A 21,708-nucleotide genomic window follows, 5' to 3' on the forward strand; every position below is an offset into this window, starting at 1 on the left:
GGGCCAACCTACTTTGATATGAGGTAGAAAGTTGAGGTTCTATTATAAAATCAATTGATAATATGTGGAGTAGTCCAACTTCTTATAATCCCTTGCATGGTTTGGTACCTCACTAATGTCCATTATTTGGTCCCTCACTGATGTGAGACTTTGCCCTCACATTCTTACAGTTTTAATTCCATAACAACTAGAATAGGGACTTTGCATGCGTTCATTTTCATTCAAGCAATATTCAATTCAAACTTCAATGCAAAAAAAAAAAAAAAAAAAAGAAAGAAAAAAAAAAGCTCATTATTCTAACCAACTTAGTTACACTTATGTGTGAGATATTCAAATCCAAACTTCGATGCAATTTAGGAGAACATATTACTGTAGTTATGCAAAGACTTGTCATGTTAAATAGCCATGCAAGGAATCAGCAAAAATTGAGGAAACGTCCCTTCTCGTGCGTTCGCAAAGTGATGCCATGCATTCCATATGCTTGTTGAGACAAAATGATACTTTTATACAACTCCTGTGTCCCTGTCTTAATGATTTAAAGAGATGGGAAAAATAGTCGCGGTCATCCGCCCATATAAATTTAATGGGTACGGCTATGGGTATCCGTTTATTAAAATAAGTTTCATAAGCTTTTCTTCCTTTTTAAGAATCTGAAATTCAACAAGTATTGCAGGGGAAAAAGAAAAAAAAAAACAGCAATCCTTTGCTCTGGTACTATGAATACTTCAGTAGAGTATTACAATACGCTAAAAAATATGCTTTTAACTGCACAAGACTAAACTATGGCGTTTCTATATACATGTCGGTGTATGATGTGTACTCGACATCTATGTCATGGATGCGATGAGTTTTGGAACTCAGACTTGGAGTCGGTACTGCGTCTTGAGTACAAAGAGCCTACACCTGAGACTTCAGCATGTGACGACGACACTACTGCGGAAAGAGGCTGGAAGTTTGTGTTCCCAACAAACCAATACAGAGCCCATTTCAAATTGCAGAGGGTGTACTTGAGAGCTTTGGTCCAATTCTCCTGCTTATTGAAGCTTTGAGTGATCGAATAGGTTTCCACCTTGTCATTCTCAATCCTGCACATCAATAAGTCCAAGACGGATAATGGAATCATGACCGAAGTCTATCCTCTTTCCTAATAGAAAAGAATAATTATACACAGTATTAAGTATGTGGATAACAATGCAGATGAAAAACTCGTCAGACCATTTAGAACTTATGCCGGTGTTGTAGACGTCATATGCTTTAAAATGGTTGAAGGGGTAAACAAGATAAAGTTATGGTCATAGATGCAAATATTGCATCATTTATGAACAATGAAATATGAAGGAGAGACGAAAAAACCTTGTACATGATATAACATACTATCGATACATATTGCATAACTTACTTGTAGGGCAATTTAAAGCGTTTTTCAGGTGGTATGTTGTTTTCTTGGTCCTTGGAATTCGCAAATTCAGCAAAGTCCTTGAGGCATGTCAAGAACAATGTCATTGCTTTGTCATATCGAGTGCTCCAGAACAAGTTCACCGGACCAAACCTAATAAATACTCGAGTTAAACAAACCATCCAACAAAATGGTGAGCGTAAACTTGATAGAGTCTAAAATTCAGTACACAGGTACTTCCAGAGATTCTTCCCCACAAGACATCTATAATTGTACATTAGAAACAGATACAAAAATTGGTTATACATTTATAATCATCTAACCAAGCCACTCGACATTTGGGAGATTCCAATTAAATAGTAAATTGAAATCTCCACTTTATGCACCACATACTGCTAAACCAGGGGGATCTACTAAGTTTGTTTACTACAATAGTGAGATTAGATGAAATTACAATGAGGTAGCTCCCCAAAAAAGAGTCAACCTCGAAGCACTTTTCTACCTTATATTTTTATCTGTTTTGGAATGCAGGATGACTTTTTGGAGTGCTAATAACAGTTCCTTAACATAAAAAGACAATAAAATAGTGAATTTTTTAAAGGCATAATCCATACTTACAGCTCATAAGTATTGTTATTGTTGTCCATAATCCGAGGGTAGCTGCCCATAGGAAGTATTTTTATTCGATACTGAAACTTTGGCCGGAAATATTGACACATAGTATGAAGAAGAAGGCAAGCTTGACCCCAGGCAGCATTTATCTCATCCCACTCAACCTAGTTGTTTTCACAACATGGTAAACATCAATATCAGAGCCTATTTTCCGTCTCAAGGGTGGAAGTGAAAATTCAATTAACTGGTCGTAAGACAAACTCAAAAGAGAAGGAAATGCATGCTTGGCTTCCTAACCGGAATTTTAGGAAGTCGTCCAAGTCGAAAATTATTAATGGTACCAAATTCTCCATCATGCCAGATAGGAAAGGCATCATTGAGCACATTAGTTCGTTTCAACAACTCCAAGTGTGCTTGCGAAACTTCTATCTTGGCCAAAATTGCATCTCTGTCTTCCTGTTAACCAAAAATAAATTTCATAGACACAAACGACAATATACCCACAGGGCACCAAGGAAACATTGTTTTCTTCCTACCGGCTTACACTTTATTCCAAGTAAATTATGAAATGAGGTATCATCAATCCTTATGAAGTGGGGAAACAGATGACTCATAAAGGATATATCCGACTAGGGGTTCACCACAGTAAATTTAAATGATTCCAAAGCATGATTGTTTTACTCCAATGAACATATCTATTCACAAGTTAGAAATCAAGCAGAACACATGTGCACTATGTATGCAACTCTTTTCTTTTATAAGACAAGAACTAATGGTGACGAGACGAACCTATATAGAATTAACATAAACTACATTACGAAGAGTTGAAGACAAACAACAGCCAGACATATCCACACAAAGTCAGCCATACAGAGCAAATGTACTTCCTAGAAGCTTGTAATGCAAAAGCTGGAGTTGCAAAGAAAGTAATTGAGAAGAAGTCGCACACCTGATTTGAAATCAATTGAAACTGAAAATTATTGAACTCGTGCCAGTACCTGACACATGTTAAGAATCAACAATTAGCATTTCCCAGGTTTACATATAGAAGGTGAGTATAAGAGATGAAATCTGATACGCACTGATGCACACTTGATATTTTATCAGGAAGTATACCAACAAATTCAACAAACAGCATGAGGAAAAGAAATTTACCGCTCCTCCAACTCCTTAAATCTGCTAGATTTCAACTCAAGTTCCTTCAGTTCATTATTTACTTCTGCATTCTGTTTTTCCATCTCTTCAATTGCCGCTTCAAGTTTTCTTTCTTCTTCCTCAATCTTAAATAGCATACAAAGATGATCAGTGAGCATTAGACTTCACTTTGGAAAATTACGATACAAAATAAGCTGATATGAAACCAAACATATTTTTGAAGGGGTTTTATATATATAAAAGAAGTTTTGATCTCGGTCAATTGCTGCACGATTCTAGGCAAGCTAATATCCTGGCCTTAAATTTAAAAAATAAACCTTCACAAATATGTAGGTTCCAATTAATATAAACCATAGCAAGCCTAAGATTGTTCCAGCTTATAGGCTAGTCCTATATATTTGTGCCATTTTTGGATCAAACTGCATGCTCTAAACAGTGAAGTAAATATCCTATCAGCAAGCTATAACCACCTTTCCCCACTCATCCAAACCAAGGAAATCAGAGTGATTAAACTAAACAATTTTTAAACTATTCTGCATGTCATGGAATACTTCCTACAAAAAAGGGTAATCAATAAGGATAAGAGGTTCAGTTATGACCAACAGAACAAAGAAAAAGAACATAACACTTGAATGCAGGATGAGAGCTCAAATGTATTTATATTAATGCAGACAAATGCATCCTACTGGCCACGCAATCTCTAAAAGTGCCACCTAAATGGAGGTAGGCAATTGATGTGTGACGCTTGGAGTTGTCATTTGCGACATTCCTCGGAATGAAGGCATAATGGCAATAAAACAACCTTTTTTTAACGATCCATAGACAGATCACAGAGATATTATTGCATTAGACAATATTTGACATAGGCACCTTTAGTTTTTCCTTGAGAAAATCAGTCTCACTAAGCACTTCCCTTGTCTCACCCTCCAAGCGTTTAAGACAGGCTTCGTATGCTTTAATGTCCCTATTCACATCTTCAACCTCCTTGTCAAGTTTATCAGACAATACCCTCATGCATTCAACGCATAAAGGTTGCTCAACCTGGAAATGTTAGCAGAAGCCTACAGATTATAACCTACTTAAAAAACAATAACCAGCACCAACATACCATAAGACGTCAAGTTCTTTTGCATTCTGATGCATACCTGCGTTTGGGTGCTTGCAATTTCAAATGCCCGTTTCAGGAGAGTTATAGTAGAGTGAAAGCCAGAATTGTTAGGCTGCAAAGGACCATTGGGTCCTCCATCAGGTGATGGCAAATGAGCCCCACCACCATCCGCTGAGGACTCAGACTTATTAACAACCACAAAGGACTCATCCATTGCATTTCCAGACTGGCCTGCATTGACTGCTCCACCACGGGGACGTGGAGGGACTCCTTGTGCCTGGGCTCTTTGCTGTGGTAACAAAACAAAAGAATTGTCCATCCGCATTGATGATAACACACTGTTCGCCCCATGCATTGAAGAGCCCTGCATACCTGCATGTGTTCATCACCAAACACTCACTGATTACAAAACAATGAACCATTTCCAGCACACAACACTGCACCGGGCGTTCTAGGATTCATACAACCAACCCCACTTAGTGGGAAAAGGCTTTGTTGTTGTTGTAACACTGCACTGGGCTATCAAAAACCCTTAACTCCACGTAAAATCACAAACTCAAATGTGCAAAAAAAAATACAACTCAGGAAATCTTATATTTTAGTAAGCACCATGCGATTCTAGTGATTATATGCTTATTTCGATCGATTACTCCAACCCGGCTCTCATTCTAGTAAAGGTTCCATAAAGAAAGAGTTCCAACTTAGCTCTTCACAACAAGGGACGCCCAGCAACAAGTCCCATATCTACTTCAAACTATTTGCTCAACAAATTAACACTCCATGGCAAAATTTAACGCCTAAACCAGCATAATTGAAGTTTTCGGGCAGCAATTGAAATTAAAAAAGTTCAAAAAGAACAACACTTTAGCTTTACTAAATCAAAACCCAACCCATTTTAAATATAAATTTGCCCATCCATGAAAACCATTTCGCAATCTCACCCATGTGAAACTTCAATTGAAAGCCCCCAGAGACTAATTGGGATTCTATAATCCGATTCGCAGAACACAAATTTGCGCGATTACATGCACACATAATACGGATTAAGCAAAATTAATACAGGGATTTAAGAAAACGAACCGGAGCGAGAGAAATCGTGGAAGAACTTTTCGGCGTAGGAATCGGCGCCGATGACGCAGAGAGAGTTGCGGCAGTTCTGGCAGACATATCTGGGGACGTTCGGATCCACCTGGAAGCTCCGACCCCTTTCGCCCATCAAATCCTTCTGGGAGTGGAAGGCTCTTGGATTCGTATGAGAGGAGACACAGTTTATTTCTCTTTGTTTCTTGGCTGAAGAGGGATCATGACAGTCGCGGTCCGGTTTGTTTGTTTCTTTGTGATTTCGATCCTTTTTTTATACGAAAATGTTTCTTTACAAAAATTACTCATTTTAAATAAATTTTCAACTAAATTCACTTGGCTTTTCTATTGGCACTCCGCCTAGCACCCCACAGAAAATTCAATATTAAATTACTTACGTATTTTACTATGCATTGGTAATTTCGATCTTATTAAGTTTTAAAAAAAATAAAAAAATTTCAAATATATCTGACGTCACTTTTAACGTATTATTTATCTTCTTCAATTATCAAAATCCTCAACCCTCCATTGTTGAACAAAATCCTATTATGTAATGAAACTACAAACATATTGATTGAGAAAACTCTAATAAAATGTATATGAATATGCCAATGCTATTGGTCACTGTGACTGCAAGAAATTATTTTCTCTCCAACCACACATTATATCACATCCCGGCATTTACTATGTCAAAAAACTTCAGAACTTGTGCCTTTGAACCAGCTCTGTGAATTGCAATACCAACAGCTTGAAACTTTCGATAATTATTTTTTATTTTTTTGTTATAGAAAAGTTACATAAGATCTTGAGTTTGGATAATTCCTGAGTTTGGAAGTGACATAAGATTTTCCAATCTGCACAAAGACAAAAAAATTTAAGATAAGTGTTAGCGTCCAAAACGGTTAATGATAATATGCTATCAAGCTGGAAACGAAAAACAAGTCAGTCACATAAGTAATTAGCCTGGGAACAGCAGGGTATCTAGATTCAATCCATCAAAATTAAGAATAAGTATTATAAAATTTGAAGAAATTGGGGTGTATAAAGAAATATTATGTGTGTTTTGAGAATGTGGGGGAGTGAGGGCATTATGGAGAGGTACGTGGGGTGTATAAAGATAATTTTTAATTTAAAAAGTAAATGTGACGTGTATTAAGTATATGAGATTTATTTAATCATTTGTGGGGTATTAATATAATAAAGGCAATTGACTTTAGTTTTTTTCTTTCATTTTCTTTTGAAAACTCGATGGTATGTTACAAGGTGTATTTAATTGAGATTTTGAGAAATTTTAATTCTATTAAAGAATTTAAAAGTATTTAATTAGAATTTTAAGTGATTCTCTGAAATTCAACCTGTATTCAATTAGAATTTTAAGATAAAGTATTAAAATCCTCATAAATTTGAGAGCGGACTTTCGTCAATCTCTTCCTTTCCTTTTGGCTATCAAACGAATCGATCTTATCCTTCATACATCAACGGCCGTTGTAGCAGATCGACAACGTCCTTAGCAGGGCGATGAAGGGGTTTTAGAGGGATTGACCGACGACAACGACAAGCTTCTCGCTATCTCCAATCTAACCTCTCTTCCTCTCACAAGCAGCAACTCAAGGTTATCTCTTCAACCTCTTCCTCGTTTTCTTTTTTTCTGATTTGAAACAAATTCAAACTTTGAAGAAGGAGGAATTGAATTGTTCTGTTCTTTTTGTCTGCAGATTCTTGAAGTTGCAGAGGAAAAATGAGAGTTTTATGCTTTTTTTTTTTTTTTTTGCGATTATCGGTTGGCTATGGTAGTCTGGTGGGTTTCTGTGTTTTCATCAATTCAAAGCTTGAGGAAGTGAATGTAAAATCTTTTCTTATTTGAAGCTTTTGATATTTGGGTTTTTTATATAGTGTAAGAATCTTTCAAGTGGAAATAATTCCTGTGTTTTATGTTGTTGTTCATGGTGTGTGCTCAATTAATTGAGTATTTTGTGTTTAGAGATTTTGGATTAAACAATTGGTTGAACTTGCCGGTCTTGATGTATTTGATTGCATTTAGTATCACCTGCATCTTATTAATTTCTGAATTCCAGACAAAGAAAAGGGAATCTTCAATTCCAATTTCTATGTTAATTTGAATTTTGAGCTTGTATTTTTATTAACTCTCACTCTCATCCAATATTATTAATTTTAATAATATCTTTAATAAAAAAAGTTATTAAAATAGAACAATAATGTAGTTCTAGTTTGAGCAAACACCAAACTGGTGACAATACTGTTTTCATTATCCTGCTTCTTAGTCCGACACTGTACTAAATGTTTCACTAAGCTAATCCAGCTTAGTCTAGTTAAGCTAGTCCAGCTTAGTTCCTGAAATTAGTTCAGTCCAAAACAATTCGGTGCAACACACACCCCCAAAGTATTAAATCTGGCTTTTGTCTTTCATTTTTCTTCTATATTTTGGGCTTATGTATTTCGGAGTTGTGAATTTTATTGCTTATGTCCTTATTATTATTTATGCTATTCATAATACTGTTATTCGGGATACATTTTTATTTATTATTGCTAGAAATGTTCGTCACTTCCATTGTACTGGAAGCAATTGTACTCGAAGTTTTTCTTCTTGCATAAATTTATTTTATTTTTTAAAATTAGTTTTTCGAAAGTAACAAATTATCTTACCCGAAGAGGAAATAAAGACCCGACCCGGGATGCGATCCCGGATTGGTTATTGGTAAACACGGAAACTCGCGAACCGCATAAATATCCAATCCCCAGACCAAGCCACCCTTCCCTTTTCTCCTACGACTCGATCGCCCCCAATCTTTCGTCCTTCGAAACCCTAACTTCTCCCCTCAATTTTCATCAATGGCGGAATCCATCGTCACCAAATGCAGCACCTACAACTTATTCGTCAACCTTTTGGAGGGCAAAACCCTAACCCTAAAATTCACAACCCCGGAGATCCCCGCCGCTTCCATCAAGCAACTCTTATACAAAATCACCAAAATACCCCTCCAGCACCAGCGCCTCGTCACCGGGACTCGCCAACTCCAGGATGATTCCGTCATCTCGTGCTCCTCCTCCGACGTGCCGGACTTCCCAACGGTGCATCTTCTGCTCCGGCTCGTTGGTGGAAAGGGCGGGTTCGGATCGCTGCTGCGTGGAGCGGCGACGAAGGCCGGGCAGAAGAAGACGAGTAATTTCGACGCGTGTCGCGATATGAGTGGTCGGAGGCTGCGGCATGTTAATGCGGAGAAGAAGCTTGAGGAGTGGAGGGCTGAGGAAGAAGAGAGGATGCTCGAAAAGATGGCGGAGGATTATTTGAAGCGTATTGCAAAGAAGGGGAAAGTGGGAACTGGGGACGATAAGGCTGAGAAGTATGTGGCCAAGTATAGGGAGCAATCGGAACGCTGTGTTTCGGAGGTTTTGGATTCGGTTAAGGAGGCTGTTAAGGGAAAGCGTAAGGGGGCGGCCAAGGAAACGGTGGCAGATTCGAAAAGACTGAAAATTTGGTAAGGATTTGTGTTGGGTTTTAATGGGTTTTGTTTATTTATGGTTGCTATGTTGATTTTGTGCTTGGAAATTGGAAATTATGAATTTCGAGGAATGCTTTTAGGAGAATGAAATAAAGCAATGCAATGGGGAAGTGATATGGTGGTTTGAGATAAATGGTATTATTTTTATGAGTTGAAATGAATATTAGAATTTGGACGTGTTATTTATAGGTATAGAGGTTAGTATGATAATTGAAGTCGAAAACTCACACGATATAAATAATTTGGTTAACAAAGCCATGTTCTTTGCTTTCTCAGTTTACTTTTGATTTACGGGGGTCAATCGGGATGATAGTGAAGGAATGGAACCCATTAAGTTCATTTAGGATAGGCAAAGGTTTAGCTAGAAGGCTGCTTAGAGCAATGTCTTTTCTTTTTTTTTTTCATTTTATAATCTTGATTTCTGGTGAAACCTTGTTTTGGAAATGCTACATTTTTTTTATTTCAGAAAGTTTTTGCAGAAACACTGTATCTTCCTGCCATTTCTGTTTAATATTGTTGTATAAGATGATTGTCATTGGTATTGATGGCTGATTTGTTATTTTTGTCAGGATGGGCAAGAGGAAAATGGGCGAAAGTGATTCAGAGGATGACGACAGTGATAATGAAGATGAAAATGAGAAATCCATTGTATTAAATAATGGGAATAACTCAGATTCAAGTAAAGAAACTGAGAGAAGTTTGGATTCTGTGACTGGTAGGAAACAAGATGGTGAGATCTCAGGTGGGGGCTCAAGTGAAAGTGGCTCGGAGGAAGAGAAAGAGATGGTTGTGCAGGGAGCACAACCTTTTGGTGGAGGCCCTGGTCAAGAATCTCTTGATAACGAGAAGAATGAGATGGTTGAACCAGTGATTCCTGAAGAGAAGATGGTTAGTACTGCAAATGTTACTTGTTCAGAGCCTGATACGGTTTCGGGAGTTGAAGCAGATCAAGATGGAAAGATAGGTTGCAGTGGACCTGAGATGGGAAATCTGAAGGAAGTAGGTGGTCAATCCCAGAAGGTTCCTAGTTCAGGGCATGGGCAAGAAATTGAAAGTGCATCAGTTGTTGCTGAAGCCAATGGTTCTTCAGAGTCCAATTCAGGAGTTCAGGAGGAAACAGTTGCGAGTGGAAACACTCTAAAGATAGAGAAGCCACTGAATTTTGATGAGTACAGTTCCGCGGCTGAAATGGAGGTATGCTTCTAAGTTTTTAATCATATTAATAATCTTTTTATTAAAATGTCTGTTACTGCTAAAGCGATTTAGGGTTTTTGCAGCTTCCATTACTCTTCCAATTAAATGTTTTAGGGCGTTGTAATTAAATCTATTAGGGGCAACTTCCTCGCACTAAGTTCTTAATGCCCATATTAATTATTACGTCCCTGCCTCATTGCTTTTGTCTCACACCTTTCACCTTCATCTCGCCCACCATGGTCATTTTAGTTGGGGAGGGCTCTGACTTCAAATCGTTAGTAAGCAGCATTAACGTGACTTTCCACCTTTCTATTGTAGGTTCTTGGCCGGGAAAGGTTAAAGTCCGAACTGCAAACTCGTGGGTTAAAATGCGGGGGTACTCTGCGAGAGCAAGCTGCGAGGCTTTTCATGCTAAAAACTACCCCGATTGAAAAGATTCCAAAGAAGCTCCTTGCAAAGAAATGACAACATTATGTACTTCATTTAACTTTATACTTTCTGGAAGAAAAAAAAATCACATCAATGTATGAATATCGGGGTTTCGATGTGTATATTTCTATCTCTGCCCGTTTGTCTGACTAGTTTTGTACTTGTATACTATGATGCATTGACTGATGCAATAATATGTGTGCAATTTTCGTTTAGTGAAATTCACTGTCGTCGTTGGCATCCATAATGTAGTCTTCTTTTTCCACAAAACTACATGTTATATTGTAGGCATCCACTGTATGCAGCAAAATGTGAGCATGTACAATGAAAAATGCAAAAAGGAGAGAAATTTCAGACATTGTTTGAGTCAACGTGACCCGGCGACGTTGAGTTGACGTGAGCCGGGGATGTTGAGTTGACATGAGCAGGGGACGGGTTGTTCCGGCAAACTGGGCATGAACTGTTCAGTTTCAGCCACTCATCAATACAATCAGCATGGAAGCAGTGTTTGCATTCTGGTATGCATCTCACCGTCTCTTCGGTGAGATACTCCGACAAGCATATAGCGCAGGTGCTATCGTTGTGTCCCGGAAGGCGCTTACTCTCCCCAAGAACTAGCATCTGGTAGGATTCAATGGTTGTCTGATCCAAACCAATTGTTACAACGGCGGGGGGTTGTGGTGGCGGTTCTGCATTAACCGCGGTGGACCTTCGCTGTGCAGCATTACCCCTGCCACTGATACAAGCAAAACAGCCAATCGCAATTGCGCATGTGGTGGCTGGTACCGTGATGGACAAGCAAATGATCCTGAAAACATATAAACCATAGCTTGATCCTCCTGGAATTTGAAGCCATTAGTTAGTGCTGGAAAATCAGCTCTTGATCTGTCGATGTTTGAATCCGAAATGATGTAGATTAAAGAAAATGGACCAATCTATCCACCACTTAATTTTTTATATTTTTTTATATCCTAGTGATGTTTTTATATTACAAACAATTATTATTATTAATTTTTTTTCCTTTAATAATATTATCTATTCTCCTCCATTTCGAATTCTTAAAAAAAAATTAAAAAAAATAGATTGGAATTTGACTTTTGGCCCCGGCCCCTGCAAGATAACGTGTTGAACCTTTTTAAATCGATAAGAAGGCGTACCGTGTGCCATATTACAAGGGCAAGATGAACTTTTCTTCGTTACTGATTCTTTATTTAGTAGACATTTTCTGCTTTTAAAAACAAAGTTGAAATTGCTTTTATTAATAACATTTATAATCTCTATTAATTAATGAAATCCTCTTTGTTAAATAAAATGAAAAGAACACTTAATCTTCTATCACACACAAAAAAAATGATGGGCAATAATGTAATTTTAATATTTTTTATTGAAGCCTCACATACCAGTGATGTTAAAATACCTCTAATATTTAAACAAAACAAAAAAACAAAAAAAATTAAAAAAAAATTTAAAAAAAAACCAAAAACAAAAACTTCTCACTCCCCCACGTTCTCTCTCCTTCTCATTTTCTAAAAGAATGTGTTCATACACACAAAGTGTGTAGGTAAATGCTAGTAATAATCTAGTGTAAACAAATACCTTAATGCGTAACGAAATAGTTTTTAACATTGAGAAAAGAAATATCGCTCTAAAATAATAGATGGTCGGTCAAAATGTGTAAGTTTTAGTTTCTACTCTTCCTCTTAAGTTTTATCATGATTAACTACAACTACTTGCAAAGGTAAGTGATTTTCAACCCCATCTTACTCATCTTGAATAAATCAAAAGAGAATTGAGGAACGAAAATAAGGCAAAAAATGGTGCAGAAGAAGAAAACGAGAGTATGAAACCCTTTACGAACTTTTAATGGAAAATTGCAATCATGCAAATTTGTGAATTAGAAAATTACCTGCTGTTGAATTGAAGGTGCAACCCAGTTCTTGGGTGGTGTTGGTGATAAATCCACAAATGCGTCCTTCCACCTCACAACTACTGCAAGAAGGCTCATACCAAGTCAAACTAAGATCCCAGTCAAGGTTGGTTGAGAATCCGTCCTCCGTCAGAACCTGCCCGCAAACCGGAACCTCCAACGTGTCAACAATCCGGCACGTGGCGGACATCGAATTCGCCAGGGTGGCGGAAGGGGTGGCCAGAACCGAGGTGGTGGAGTTGCTGAGGCAGTCAATGGGAGTGAACCTCGACTTGGTGAACGAAGCCGGGCAGCTGAGGAAGGTGTAGTTCTTGTACGTGGGAGCAACAAAAGGAGAGCCCGAGAGATTGAGGGTTAGAAGCTTTCGAGGGAGGCATTTTTCTGGGTCGAAAAGTTGGATTTCTTGTGTGGCATAGCTGATTCGTCTGACGAAAAAGTCGCCGGAGTTTGGAAGTTTTAGAGTTGTTTGACCATGGCTGTTGCAGGCCAGGTTGAAGCCCGGGAAACCGCAGTTTTTGGGTTGTTTGGGTACTAACCGGAAAGGGAATCGGATTGGGAAGCTGTCGTCACTGCCGCAATCGGAAGCCGGGCAATCATTGAGTGCAGAGATGTGGGTGAAGAGGAGGACGAGAAGGAGAAAGAGGAGGTGTGAGATGTCCATGTGATCTCAGAAGGACTAAAACATGAATGACAAAGGTGGAAGGTGTTATAATAGCTTCGTTAACAACCCGAAAGTCGAAGTTCGAATTGAGTTTAAATATTTCTCCTCGTAATTTAGATAAATTTTGTATAAAATTGGTTATATATATAAAAATCCTAAAGTCAAAAGCTTATAAAGTAATTATCACTAAGTGGTCATTGCTTATCACAATCATTTCTTAGCAAGCTTTTACAAATTAAAATATGTTTCTGTAATCATATTTTATAATTTCAAATTCTAGGTCAGAGATTAATCCTTTGGTCATCCATTACGCATAAGAATGATCATTAGAGATTAATTAATGTTAAGTAATTAATTCCAAAGATTTCATCTGAGCCGTTCATTGATTTCATTCACAAGTATGTGTGAGCGTGTAAACATGTATATGTAGCAGCACATCATGTACTCATCAGTTCTATAAGAACGACCAAATCTATCTCTAACAGGAAATTAAGCTATTAACTGAAATATTTTCGTAGTATCTGATTATTCGAAAGGTGTTCTGAGTTCCCTTTCGGAGATTAGCAACTGGCAATAACCTGTGGAGTTTCGGGAATCTGTTTCGTGTAGCTTGGCAAGCAAGTTTTGGGGCGTGGGACTTTACAGGAGCTGCTGTGAGATTCTGATGGATACTACTTCTCCTTGAGGTCCAGCTCTCATGACATGGTATTTCACTTGAAATCCTGGTATATAGAATATCGATGAAATATCTGTGGATGCAAATTTCCGTCTTCTTCTTCTTGGACAAAATTGCACCTACAAAACAATTAACACCTTAGGTCAAGGCAAAGAGCCTCACGTGCCCGTGATGATTTTTTTTGGGGGGGGGGGGGGGGGAGGGGCCTTTGGCCGAAGAACCTCCGATGCCAAAGTTAGAATTTAAAGAGAAAAATGTTTGGAGAGTTTTTTTGGAGTTTTGTAAGAGTGTGGAACTAGCTTTTTAGAGAAAATAGGGTCATATATATAGGAATGGAGGTGGCCAGCCCTTAGAGGTTTTTTTGTGTGAAAATGGGTGATTTAATTGGGGATTAATGGATTAATTAGGAATTAATCCATTAATTAGCCAATTAATCTCCATTTATATGGAATAATTTGTAGGTTATGAAGTAATTACCTAAGATGAGGATGGATGAGATAATTTGAAATTTGTTACCTATTTTGGACACTCTTGGCTGATTGTCCACTGCTCGCGCGTAGGACAACTGGTGTGTCTCAGGGGTGACTTTGTCTTTTTTACCAAAAATCCACGTGTCGCCTTGTGATTACTTTTGGCTCCACAATATTGAAGTTCGGTTATGTCTACAGAAAATCGACTGTCTAGTAACTTCGTTCTTCTGCAAATTTTTGTTGACTGCAACTGCATGTAGAGTAATGACACCCCCAACAAAAAAAAAAAAAAAGACTTGAGATTAAACACTGCTGCAGTTTAATTTGACATTAAACCAGATCAATTTATACGATCCACAAACGTGAGTAGTTGAAATTATGGTTAAAATGTGTGGTTGGGAAAAATGCGATGCAGCAAATACCAGTGTCACATATACTAAACCAATCCGCAGTATGGCCGAGTGACTAATTTTGGGTTATTGGAGAATTAGTAGGGAAAAGAGTATCTGAAGTTACCAGATGTTGAAGAGTAATTGAGGTGTTTCATATCGAAAATTGCCCCACAAGCACCATTGGCATGCTCGTTGACATCATGGCGACCGATGAGCTCGTAATCCCAACTTCCATTCTTGTACCCCTCGCTCAAGAAGAGCTCTATATGCCTTGCATCCAATGTCTGCATCGTTCCTGCATATATATGCAAACATTCACAATTACGCTGTTAACAAATATAACAATGAAACGTAAACAGATTGTGAAAACAAGTGTCGTTTTTGAAGGGTAAGATAATGTGTGACTCTGGTTTTATCACGTTACTCTGCACTCTGCAGCATTTTGGCAAACATGCCTTCTGCTTCTCTCTAGAACTAGAAAGAAAGCAAGATTAAACTTTCTAATCAAAATTTAGAAAATACATTTTAACACATTAATCTAGGTTTACGAAGGCATTTTAACAAACGGCAAGTGATCACATCCATCAAGCACACATATTGAGTAGTGATGGGTTGTTCTGCCTTACATCACAAGTATTGAGCTCGCAGACGGGGCATCGAGCAAGTTGGAGATCTGTGGAACACCATTACAGTTGAAAACACAAGTTAACTAAATTGAAGTGGTAAAATTTAAACCTTAGCACTATTTAATCTTCATTCGTTTCCCTAAACTAAAATGCCAGGATGATTGAGTGCAGCTCAAGTAATTACCAGCAATCCATGTCCCAGTTTTTAACTTTATCCAACACACAACTGCCGCACGACTCCAACATTTTCTGTATGCTCTCTCCATCTGGGAGCCTTGATGGTTTGATCAGCTTTTCTGTTGGGAATGCTTCTGAAGATTCAACGGAAAATGCACCGATCCGCATCCGGTCTGAGATGCATCCAAAATCCATTGAAAACCCCATTAATACGATAGCCAAATGTTCCACTGTACTCTGAATTATGCAATTAGCTGGATCACTTCCTTTTCAGAGGAGCCAATGCTTGTTAGGTATTTTGATTTGATACTACTTCACACCCAAAAAAAGCGAGTTAGATCTGAGTTAAACTTGGAGATGAAAGTTTTCTTTCGTTTATCGATTGTGAAGTAAGAATAAGCTCTTGAGGTCAAAATAAGTTGATAAGATCCCCTATTTTACATCCTCATGTCCTTCCTGTGTGACGAGGTTTCAGAAGACACTAATTTTTTCCAAAGTAAAAAATAATAAAGTGTATACATATAAAAAGTTTTGTTAATCACCGGGTGACCAAGAGAATGAGACTATATAAGTTGTCTATGTAAATTTCTTACACATAAAAATGATTCATATAAATTTCCTGTAAATCTTCCAAACATTAAAAACAGAACCATATAAACTTCTTGAGCATAATTACATGAAAGCACCTGAAAATTCTCACCACAAAAACAATCCAAAGGGGGGAAAATTGGGCACTCACCGATACGCTTCTTCTGCTGGCAGAACATGTAAGAGTGACTCCCATCTACAAAACCGCAAAGCCCACTTAATCAGACAATTACGATAATACGTCTTAAAACTAATCTAATTCCTGTATTATTATGCTAATTGACATCTGGAGGCTCTCAGATTCTAACCAAAGGCAGGAACGTAGAGCTTCCTCCAATTGCGTGCCAAGTGGCGAGGCTCAGTGACCTGGAGATCAAGTAGGCACACGTGCTTCCATATGCTCCCTTGATCCAAGATGAGACCAACGACATGTCGTCGCGAGCATCACCAATGACTTGGCGTTTAGATCGTTGGCGATCTCTGTCCAAACGTCCTTTTCGCACCTTTTGATGCATAACAAACTCACATAAATAAATAATAGGATAATTTCGATAATTACTTAAATCTTTTGGGGTTTCTAAATTGGTTCTAACTTTATTTTAAATTGGTCCTAATCTTTCAAAATATTCCAAATAAATACTAAAGTTTTGAAAGATGAACATTTCTTAGGTTTACTAGCGTTCTGTGTTAACGTGGACAAAAGTTAAGCATGTTTAAACTATCAAGACATCACTGAAGATTTGAATCTCCTAATTCATGCCATTTAGCTAACAAATTTATGATTTAAATTGGCTAAAATTGGTCAATTTGAGGGAATAGAACTCTAAAGACGTCGGTTAGTGAAAGTCAATTTTAGTATTTGTCCATTTCATCTTTTAATGTTGGTAAAGTCTCTGGTGACTTACTAAATGTCTAATTTAGAATGTTTTAAAAAGTTAAGACTAATTCGAAGTAACCTAAAAGGTTGGATAGTTTTTTGTTTAGTTTAGTGATTTAAATTTTCATAAATTTAATTCGTAAAATTTCTACAGTTGGGTGATTTAAATTTTCCTTTCATTTAGTTTAGATTGACATGTATTTAGTTCAGAAAAGTAACGTTTCCTACATACAGTTAAAAAGATGATTATGGGAGAAACGTTACTTTTTTGAACTGAATACAAGTCAATCTAAACTAAATAAAAGGGAAATTTAAAGCGAATAAGAGAGTGGAGGATTTTACGTTAGTTCTTCACCGGGGGTCACACTAGTCTGAGTTAGGTATATTGAATGAATAAAATCCAATGGGAAAACACATTCATTTTAGATTGATCTGTATTCAGTTAAAAAAAGTAGCGTTTCCCGCATAATCGCCTTTTTAACAAGAACTTTCTACAATTAAAAAAATGATTATGCGCGAAGCGTTACTTTTTTGAACTAAATACAGGTCAATCTAAACTAAATGAAAGGAAATTTAAAGCAAAATAAGAGAGTGGAGGATTTTACGTTAGTTCTTCACCAACGGTCACACTAGTCTAAGTTAGGTATATTGAATGAATAAAATCAACGGCAAAACACATTCCATAAAATGGTATACGAAAAATTAAACACATGAAAACATTAATACATACAATGTATTTCAAAATCAAACAAAATAACATATACAATGTATGTTTTTCACTTAAACAATAATGATCATAAGAAAATAATTCAACAAACAACTGAACGCACTAAGACAAAAGAAAACAAATTTACAAGCCCAATATACAAAATTAAGGTGAACAAAAAGACTCACAAACTCTTCCAAGTGAAGGAAAATATGTATAAAAATATTGTATTGATTTATTTTAGACAACAACATGCTACATAATACAGATGACGCTTTACCTAGTGGTGAAAAACAATAAAGCCTATGCATCCTGGTGTGGGTTCGTTTCTCACCGATCTCCCTTCCCTACTACTTAACAATTTAGCTCACTGACGTATCATTTGCCAAAAAAAAAAAAGAAAAAAAAAACTAGAACATGCTACATAATTAATGACGACAATGGAATCAATTAAAATTTAAGCATGAGTTCAAAATCTAAAATCATTCCAAATTATCCTAAGGTTAAATGATTTATGTGCATCTATAAATAAATCAACTTTAGATTTAGGAGGAATTGAGAAAGAGATTACCCACGATGACTATCTTTGATTAAAAATTGTAGTGTTTCCTTTGATGAAAAGACCTTCACTTGCAGACTCCTCGTTTATAGTGGAATGAAGATGAGAAATCTGAAAGAGAATTTAGTGCTACCACAATCTCCTCTAGCCGAACAACCTTGATCGTCTATCTCTTTCGTCATTCATTCATTGAAAAATCCTAAATTAGAGACAGATGAAGTTACTTTTATAATCACGTGTGTGATTTTCCCACAAAATCCTTCCCATATATGATCATATAGTATTGGTGGCCTATTATGCCGTCTTTTGATTTAAGTTACCAGAGAACTTAAACCACAAGCTTAATATGTTCAAGCCAATGTGCCTAAAGTCCGAAATTATTTTCCCGTATGTGTAGAATAACAATGCAAAAATCCAACCTAATCAATTTTACGTAGTAGTTAATATTATTTTTAAGATCCATGACAAGGTTTACCAAGAAAAACGCTTTATACCATAATTAATGGTAAATTTTCTTCCTCTAAATATTATCACATATTAATATTATGGTCTTGTGGTATTCATCTTCATTTGCAAATGAGAGGTCGAAAATGATGAGTTCACAACCAATTTGTTCCCCGCTTCTTAATGTAGAAACATTGTGTAAAGAAAATCTCATGACCTGTAGTGACTCTTCTGTCTTTAAGAACCTTGAAAATATTTTACTCTTGGTTGTAGGCCTTTAAAAACAAAAGGTTTACAAGAGTTGATGGGCCTTATTCTTCGCATTAACTGGGCTGGGCTTCAGGGTCAGACCTAGGTAAGAGAATAGACCCGACGACATCGTCCCAAAAACTATGCCGCCCTATATAACAATAACAGTATCTGCCGCTCCCTCCGCAGCTAGCTGCTCGTAGTGCTACTCTGCTCACCGCGGCGGGGGTGGTTGAGCATCACCCTCAAGCTCTTCGCCATTACCCAGGTTTTTCAGTTTCCCCCTTAACTTTCTGTTTGGATGCCGAGAAAATCACAGAAAATATGCAAAATTGTCAATATTGAGATGGATATGATGGTGAAATAGTAAAAGGTTTGAGCAGGAATTTTGTGACGGCAGAAAATACTGTGAAAAAAAATCCGAAGAGGGCCCCAAGTCCTTGCTAAAGATTTTGCACTGTGACTTTCGCAACCTCTTGGAAATTAAAATTAAAAACTAGGGTTTGATCTGGTATCAGCCTCAGTGGATGGGTCGCATGAAAAGGCGTGGGGTTACGTTCTAATATTGAATGCCAGCCTAGACTGCTCCCAACATTTTAATAGTTGCTAGTACGCTAGTTGCTATCTGCCGCCACGAAGTTCCTACATTGATCAAAGATCTTTCTGCTGATCCATCTCTATGAACATGATATGATTGCGCCGGATTGCCGTTGTTTGTTTTGGTCTAGATTTGGAGTTTTGATTATTTGTTGTGGTTGAAATGTTGGGAAAAAATGTTTGGGATTTATGAGTTATGGAAAATGCTTTAGAACCCAGTTTGGGATTTATGCGTATCTTTATTTGATTGTATGAGCTTTCACTTGTTGGTTGTATGATTGAATCTCTAGGTTGTGTTTTCTTGTTTTCAGATTGCAGGTAACTCTAATATTTCCAATGGTAGTGTTGATATTGTGCAATTAAAACAAATCTTTGGTGTGTACAATCCTTTTATAAGTGAATGGTGCATGGTTTTTATGTGATGAGTTGCTAAGTTTCTGCGGTTTTGGTTGTTTGGTAGTTGCATTCGGTGTTAATGGTGTTTTAAATACTAAGTATATTGTTTATGGATGCCGGCATTTCCCTTCTATGAGAGGTTTTATGATGTTTGGCATTAATTTTTGCCTTGAGTTTAGTTAGCTTGTTCCCATGTTGGTTATCTGTTCTGTTGTTCATATGCGTGGCTGCGTGTTCTCTACTGATAGCAAGAGTCCATGTAATCCCCCTCCCCGTCATCCATTTTGATTGTTGAAGAGAGTCTCTGCTGGAGTGTCTGTTGCTACAGCTACCAATATTCTGTTTGTCTCCTCCTGCACAGTTAATTGCCCCGTTTTCCACCTCGAAAGCCATTTGCTGCATTCAGATTTGATTCCCGCATCAATTGTTCACAAACACGTCACTTGAAAGTATAGGCATTATTGTTTGGTTCAATATGGCCCTCTCACCGTGCTCTAAAGGTTGATGTGATTACTTGTTCATTTGAGTGTTTGAATTGACCATATTCTCGAGTTAACTCTGTCAAAAGTATTGCATGTTGTGGCTTGTTTAGGAGGAGGTTTAGCCAGAATCAGCCCGTACGTCTACTGAATCAGTTTATGACTGAGGTATTCAAGTTCTGGACAAGACGAGAACACGATAGTGTGAGATGAAATTTTAGCACTCTAAGCTCTGGCAACGTCCTTTGACATGCTCTGAATTGTGTAAAATATGTAAAGAATGATATGTAGTACCTAGAGTGACATGTAGTGCTTAATAAATAAATAAAAAAAGGCCAGTTTTGTATTGATATTTTAAATAATCAAGATAAATGACATTGCATTTGCTTATTCTTTTCTTAAAATGACAATGTATCAAAACACCACACACACACACACACACACTCTCTCTCTCTCTCTCTCTCTCATCAATGGTTCGTAGTAATGAGGAATACGGAAAATAAATGGATGAGATTGAAAATACAGTTCTACAAATCAACTCTAAAGGTTAAAACATGAGTCACTGAATGCTACGTAGTATTGAAGCCAGACTTCAAATGTGGTATATCTACCATTAATAAGTTTCAAATGCATAGGTTTTTAGCGAGTGATTTGAAAAAGGAAAGGGTTATTTCTTTATGGAAATTATCATTGGCCACTCCAAAAAATTTATTGTGCACCCTTCGTTAGTTTATTTTTCCATTTAAATATAAAAAGTTTGGACAATTGAACTTTTAAAGTGCTAATAACAATTCACTTTCTTATTTGAGTCGTGTTAATCATGTCAATTTAATCCTATGCATTCAACTTTTCCATCTTAAGTAAAAATGAGTGTTGAATTTAATGGAGCTTCCTACATTGGGAAAGTGACGCTGAACATAGACGAGGGACATACACAGATACACTCCCAAAAAAGTACACTAAAGAATGAGTATATGGTTCCAATCAGGATCATGAAATACCACTCCCACCTCTTTTGCATTGATGACTTTTTGATTTGTTTGAAATTAATTCACGTGTTATAACTTAAATGGACGACAAATTTAGGAGATCATTTAAGGCTAAAAGTCACAAACGGTTCATATGATTTGCGTTTAAGTGTTGCTTTTTAGTTGTGGCTTCAATTTCGTCCACTTATACCATTGTGGTTTACTTTTGATACCAATTTTGATCTATTCTATTGATCAATTTTCGTCAACTAACAAGATGTTCATGTTGGCTTCACGTGTAGGGGTATTGTACTTTTGCTTTAAAAAAAAATAAAGGGTATTATACTTTTCTCGTATTCAATTTCACTTAATAGTTGAAAGATGCAAGCTCAAGCTTTAGAACACGATATTTTAAGTAAGA

General features: G+C 37.1%; 3 protein-coding genes, 1 long non-coding RNA gene and 1 pseudogene across 4 annotated transcripts; 2 read left to right on the top strand and 3 right to left on the bottom strand.

The window, feature by feature from the left end:
• Nucleotides 1–684: 684 nt before the first annotated feature.
• On the bottom strand, nt 685–5,608 carry LOC137734214 (beclin-1-like protein). Its single transcript, XM_068473515.1, has 9 exons — nt 5,352–5,608; nt 4,309–4,643; nt 4,034–4,204; nt 3,164–3,288; nt 2,958–3,006; nt 2,306–2,464; nt 2,015–2,172; nt 1,400–1,549; nt 685–1,085 (listed from the first exon to the last, which is right to left on the bottom strand). Exons 1-9 carry the CDS (start codon nt 5,485–5,487, stop codon nt 833–835), a joined length of 1,536 nt encoding a protein of 511 aa, XP_068329616.1. The 5' UTR covers nt 5,488–5,608; the 3' UTR covers nt 685–832.
• Nucleotides 5,609–8,086: 2,478 nt separating this feature from the next.
• LOC137734024 (uncharacterized) lies at nt 8,087–10,710 on the top strand. Its single transcript, XM_068473268.1, has 3 exons — nt 8,087–8,848; nt 9,442–10,066; nt 10,385–10,710. Exons 1-3 carry the CDS (start codon nt 8,202–8,204, stop codon nt 10,529–10,531), a joined length of 1,419 nt encoding a protein of 472 aa, XP_068329369.1. The 5' UTR covers nt 8,087–8,201; the 3' UTR covers nt 10,532–10,710.
• Nucleotides 10,711–10,842: 132 nt separating this feature from the next.
• Nucleotides 10,843–13,083, bottom strand: LOC137734025 (putative RING-H2 finger protein ATL21A). The gene is made up of 2 exons (XM_068473269.1): nt 12,402–13,083; nt 10,843–11,334 (listed from the first exon to the last, which is right to left on the bottom strand). The coding sequence occupies exons 1-2, from the start codon at nt 13,081–13,083 to the stop codon at nt 10,847–10,849; spliced, it is 1,170 nt and encodes a 389-aa protein (XP_068329370.1). The 3' UTR covers nt 10,843–10,846.
• A 520-nt stretch (nt 13,084–13,603) lies between these two features.
• On the bottom strand, nt 13,604–16,447 carry LOC137734349 (probable F-box protein At3g61730; annotated as a pseudogene).
• A 2,678-nt stretch (nt 16,448–19,125) lies between these two features.
• Nucleotides 19,126–20,685, top strand: LOC137734026 (uncharacterized). Its single transcript, XR_011068558.1, has 2 exons — nt 19,126–20,340; nt 20,433–20,685. It is a non-coding gene; the product is annotated as an uncharacterized lncRNA (long non-coding RNA).
• The last annotated feature ends 1,023 nt before the right edge of the window (nt 20,686–21,708 follow it).

Source organism: Pyrus communis, chromosome 5, assembly GCF_963583255.1.
Source record: "Pyrus communis chromosome 5, drPyrComm1.1, whole genome shotgun sequence".
In the NCBI taxonomy this organism is placed as follows: domain Eukaryota; kingdom Viridiplantae; phylum Streptophyta; class Magnoliopsida; order Rosales; family Rosaceae; genus Pyrus; species Pyrus communis.